This window comes from Aplysia californica, unplaced genomic scaffold (assembly GCF_000002075.1).
Source record: "Aplysia californica isolate F4 #8 unplaced genomic scaffold, AplCal3.0 scaffold00300, whole genome shotgun sequence".
NCBI classification, from domain to species: Eukaryota; Metazoa; Mollusca; class Gastropoda; order Aplysiida; family Aplysiidae; genus Aplysia; species Aplysia californica.
This window is the reverse complement of record NW_004797570.1, coordinates 484,355-490,312: the sequence shown is the minus strand read 5'-3', so window position 1 is coordinate 490,312 and position 5,958 is coordinate 484,355. Positions and strand designations below refer to the sequence as shown.

Below are 5,958 nucleotides of genomic sequence, written 5' to 3'. Positions count from 1 at the left end.
CTAAACTTGTTATCTTTCTCTTGATGGACGGTGAGTGTTTTTGTCCTGAGTGGTTCATGACTTGGATCTGTGTACCTCAGTATTATCAGTGTGTCCTGGAAATGGAGTCATGTGTTTTGTATATAATTTTTACTTCCTTATCAAGAGAATTTAAGTCATTTAGATGGTAGGCTGCTTCGACCCTGCCTGTTCAGGTCAGTCTGTGATGAGTGAAATATAACATCCAACAGACACAAACTGAATTACTTGATAAGAGAGATGGGAGTGGCACTTCCAGTGGTAGATCTAGTCCTATAACTATAATGTAAAAAACTATGAACGATTGAACGATTTGGTGTGCTGGAAAAGAAGGACTTGCTCTGTGTACACAAACTGTCATAGAGCTGTGCGTGGGACTGGGACATTTGTCAGTCCCACTTCTGGTTCATTTGTCACTCCCATAGAAGTAGAAGGTGTGGGACTGGGAGATTTGTCATAGAGCTAAGGGACTCAGACATAGAACTGTGGGACTGGGATATTTGTCACTTCCATAGAGCTACCGTATGGGACTGGGACATTTGTCACTCCCATAGAGCTACCGTATCATATTTCCACTCCTTAAACCACGAGGAGATTGGTCTTATAGATGTAACTCAATAGAATGACCAAACACAAAATGAGAATAGACATCTGCTTTCCTCTTGGAAAAAAAAAGAAGGGTGATCTGAACATATAACCTCAAATTGTATGGATTGAATTATCTAATTTAACGTATTCATACAAGGTATCTGATCCCATACAATCGGGGGATTCCAAGTAGTGTCCTTTTAGAAATTTTGATTTATAATAATATTGCTCCATTTATTATTTTAATATTATTTCATTATTTTACTCAAATCAATTTTATTGTTAGTATTATTGTTTTTTATATTGGTGTTATGACCGTGTTTCTTCTTCTTCTTCCTCTTCTTCTTCTTCTTCTTCTTCTTCTTTTTCTTCTTCCTTTTCTTCTTCTTCTTCTTCTTCTTCTTCTTCTTCTTCTTCTTCTTCTTCTTCTTCTTCTTCTTCTTCTTCTTCTTCTTCTTCTTCTTCTTCTTCTTCTTCTTCTTCTTCTTTTATTTATCAATATTTGTATTACGATAATCATTAGCATTATTTATTTATTTATTTATTATTTATGTATTTATTTAATTATTTATTTGATGGGGGTTTTTTTTTCTTAATTATCATTAATACTGCCCTTAATTCATAATCGTGTTATCGATAAAAATAGACGGTAACATAAATGATGACACTATAAGGGGGGGGGGGTGGTGAGAAAAGGTGGGGGAGGGGGGGGAGGCAATTACAGCGAATTATAGGCAATTTCCAGGTTGAAAACCATAGATATGGGGTACATAGAGAAGCGGAACCAAAAAATTGGCAAAAAATATTATTAATCCGCATACAGGATAAAAGAGGCTAAAACAGCACCTGGACATGGATGGCTGGTGCCTCTATAAATAAATCATTGATGGTCAGGTCAGGTCTGAGCTACCGTATGGGACTGGGATATTTGTCACTCCCATAGAGCTACTGTATAGGACTGGGATATTTGTCACTCCCATTGAGCTACCGTATAGGACTGGGATATTTCCGATATTTGTCACTCCCACAGAGCTATGGGACTGGGACATTTGGTCACTCTCCTAAAGCTAAGGGATTGGGATATATATAGAGTGGTGGGTGGGACTGGAACGTTTGTCACTCCCATAGAGCTACCGTATGGGACTGGGACATTAAAATTTGTCACTTCCATAGAGCTGTGGTAGTGGGACATCTGTCATTCCCATAGATTTGTGGGGCTGGGAGATTTGACACTCCCTGAGGCTGTTGAAGGTACTAGTAGGTCCTATTTCTTCTTTTTTTCCCTCTGTAAGCCCACTGTAGGGTGTTGTTGTTGTTTTGTTGGGGGGTTTTTTTGTCTGTTTTGCCTTTTCCCTGCTTTTAATTTTAAAAAGAACATTTTTTTATACATGCGCTTCTCTTTTGTCAAACAAATGATTGCTTAAAGCATACCGTAACCATAATTGTCTCATGGAAGATGGCTTGCCCTATGTCTGTCCTGATGAGTTCTTTTCTCTGGGTTGTTCGTTTGATCTTAGAACAAAGTTGCAAGTAGCTCAGTTGTACTGGTTATGAGTAATGGACGATTCTGTGCCGTTCTTGTTGCGTGCACATTTTCGGGGTTTTGCGATCCCCCTCTACAGATACAGAAGTGAAGTCTCGTACATTCATTGTGTTGCTTCTAGAGTGGATTTCTGTATTGAGGTTGCTTGAAAGTCCAACAGTAGAGACTACATGGTGTTCGCAAGTGCACCTAATGATAACAAAAGCGATTATTATTATTATTATTATTATTATTATTATTATTATTATTACTCTTATTATTATTATTATTATTATTATTATTATTATTATTATTATTAAGGGCTACTTCTGGTACTGCGCCGGTGCTTTGCGTGTGCTCCAGTGTGGTTTGCTCCTTCTTTTATATTTTATACATTATATCAAACATGCACATCGTTCCTATCTCTCCACTTTCTTTTCTTTGTATACATTTATGTTAATTACTAGGAACCGTTTAATCTGCGGCACTTATATTCCTTATTTGGGTTGCTCGTGCAGCAAAACCCCTTAATAACACAAAAACTAAAACCAGTACATGTACTGGGCGCTACAATTCTCGACTCCAAACTAGTCATCGGTTACTTTATACTACAAGAATAACCTTTACTCAGATAGAACGTGAAGAATGTTATACTTGGTTTGAAAGATTGGAGTGTCAGGAATAACGCCCTTTTAACCGTATGGGGGGAGAGAAGGGGATTGGACACTAGTTAAGTGTGTACAGGGGGTGGGGGTTGGGAGGGGTTGAAGAGGGCGGGCTATATTCTAAAGAGGTCTTGAGGTCTCAAGTGTTTGCATGGTCGGTGCACCGACCGCCTTTATGTCCCCTGGTGCGTAGCCTGATGTCGGTGTGTTGGTCAAACTCAAACGTCCTTGAGTGGGTGGTTGGTGGGTGCTCTGGTGTGGTAATGCTCCTTCTTTCCCTATCAAACATCTATCTATCGTCCTTATCACTCCTTCTTTTTTGTTTTTGTTACTACCTTGTAACGTCTCCAATCTTCAGCTCTTATATGACCTATTTATGTTGCAAGTGCCTTTATTTCTACTGAAACTAACACAAAAAACACGCCTTTGGCACCACTATACACCGCTGTATGCCGTTCTGACGTAACTCAGACTCGTAGACACCCAAACTTATCGTCATGAGTGTTGCCCAAAACAATTTGTGGTTGAAGCGGTAGTCGCTTGGCCGTCGTAAGCAGGAGACCTAAGTTAGATTCCCATGTGTGAAGAATTTTTGTCGAGTATCACGATTTTAAAATTATTTTTTTTTGCTGGGATGTTGTATCCCTCTCTGACGGGTTGGAACCGACAAGCAGGATGAAGACCTGACTCCTAAGTGATTTAGATTGTGTCCATAGGGGCGCAAAAACACCTACATTTTTAAAAGACTCAATGTGTATTCAGAAAAATGCAAATGCTTAGCCTGACTATTCTCCATACAAAAGCTGTTACACGTACTACTATTACTGTGCCAGGCGCACATGAAAACAGCGTTATCGGTCTAGCGCCAGTCGGTCGTTATGGAAAAAACAACTTTGTTTGAAATACATATATATGTACAACTCCGGGGGTACAAAATGACCCCAGGGCGTACGGATAGGGTTAATAATCCATACCCTACAGGATGTTTTATTCGCTTTGCACCGTGTACTATTCTGTTACGCAGCACTAACGAGGTGCACGCAAAAATATATTTAATTCATTTTGCACTCTGATAACCGAGAGACACGTTCACTGAATGCATGACGGACATGTGTGTGGCATCGTGGTAAAATCAGGCGCTCGTCAAAATAAAGAAATCGAAGAAACCTGCACTTTTTGCACCTAGATAATCTAGACCTCTAGAATGAGAAGAAAAAAAATCTATAGAAATTGCCCACTAGATCTAGATCTAGATCTAGATCTAGAATCTAGATCCATTAAAAAATACTAGTCAGTAGATTATCTGAAATACGTTGATCAAAAGTAAAAGAAATGTAGATTCTAGATCTAGGCCTAGATTGATAAAACCTAAACTTGTTGTTTCCAAGGACACTCAAGCTTTGGAAGTCACCAAACTTTGGAGGCCATTTTCTCGCTATTAGTTTTTCTCTGACACAAGAAGACCTCCGCCTCTTTCTGTTGCAAATATCTCTTCTTCTGTTTAAGATTGTAGGGTATTTTTTATATCCAAAAGAAAGACAAATTTCATTAACAAGCTGTGAGATGATAGCTGTAACTGTAGACCTATATGCCCCAAAATTGACGAGTGTCTGATTCCACCACGTCGCGACACGTTTTTCTCTTCACTTTGCGTCATTCCAGTTCCTCTGGAACGTGAAAACATAGCAGAGAATCACACAGGCTCCATTTCACGTGAGTGTTTGTAACAATCCTTCCCTAAGATTAGAAGTGTCATATAACAAATGATGTTTTATCGTAACTGGACTGTGCAGTTTGAGTTTCGACTAGTTAATTGGACCTCAATTCTCTAGAACTCGCACATCTCATGTGATTAATTGCAGAAACAAAACCCAAAAAAATAATGGTTGCAAACAATTTGAAAAATTGTAAATGACTGTGCAGGCCTAGAATCTAGATCTAGATCTAGATATCTAGATGATCTAGATTTAATATTAGACTTGGATCTAGATCTAGATCTATAGATATACATACTGAGTGTTTTGTCGGTAGAAAATTGGAAAAGATGTTAATCCATAAAATATTTAGTGAACAAAATTTGAATGGGGATCTAGATCTAGATCTAGATTTTAGATCTATATGAAAGATTAGATCTAGATCTAGGCCTATTGCTTGTTGGATTCTTTATTAATCGGTTGGCCAACGGGGCAACCCGTTCTATAGCCCTGCATAGAGTTTAGAGAGCAAATTGTCGAAATATATATAATAAAATTTTGTTTAGGCACCTTTGTGGTCGCTAGTGTGTTCCGACAATGTGATGCCGTGTGTGTCGTCAAATGACGTGTGTACCGTCACTATGGGATGTCCATGCGTGTTGACAGGCGATGTGTGCGCTAATGTGTACCGACACTGTGGCGACCACCGACAACTGAGGCGATGGGGAGACTACAACAGCAACTATTCCACCGGTCACGTGATGCACCAGTCCAGCCACCGGCACCATGGATGGCGTGGAAATCCGCCAGGCAACTGGACCTCCAGACTGACCTGCACAGCGCCAACGCCTCCGTCTTTAGAACTCCGAGAGGGTTCTTTTGGACGTCGAATACTGACAACAGCCCGGATGTCGGCGAAAAGTTGCCGAAAATTGCGCAGCCGACCTCTGTGTACCCCAAGATCCCACAATCTCACGGTTTCATGCCACTCAGCAGCATGGTAAGACACTCAACAGTAGGGTAAGCCGCACTCAGCAGCATGGTAAGACACTCAGCAGTAGGGTAAGCCACTCTCGGCGGCATGGTAAGACATACTCAGCAGTAGGGTAAGACACCCTCAGCAGCTTCGAAAGACACACCCAACTGTAGAGTAAAATATTGTGAACCGTCTTTAAAAGACACACTCTGGTGCTTAGTAAGACAAACTCAGCCGCGTCACACAGCGGCCTGGAAAAACACACTCAGCTGCGGGGTTAGACACACAACAAGCCTTGCGAATTGCAGCTTTGTTGTCAGCGGCCTCCCCCTTTTCCCCCTCCTGTCCCCACCTAACCCCACATACACAAACATACATAGGTCTACTCATACGCACACACGCACACACACACATACATACATACATACATACATACATACATACATACATACATACATACATACATACATACATACATACATACATACATACATA

At 40.3% G+C, this 5,958-nt stretch overlaps 1 protein-coding gene across 1 annotated transcript in view; it reads left to right on the top strand.

Moving 5' to 3' along the window:
* Window positions 1–4,084: 4,084 nt before the first annotated feature.
* LOC101855576 overlaps window positions 4,085–5,958 on the top strand; it is a 6,827-nt gene continuing 4,953 nt past the window's right edge. Inside the window, exons 1-2 of the mRNA XM_005101827.3 lie at window positions 4,085–4,506; window positions 5,154–5,487. Coding sequence (XP_005101884.1) covers window positions 5,209–5,487 — 279 coding nt within the window. The 5' untranslated portion in view covers window positions 4,085–4,506; window positions 5,154–5,208. The remainder of the gene's footprint in view (window positions 4,507–5,153; window positions 5,488–5,958) is intronic.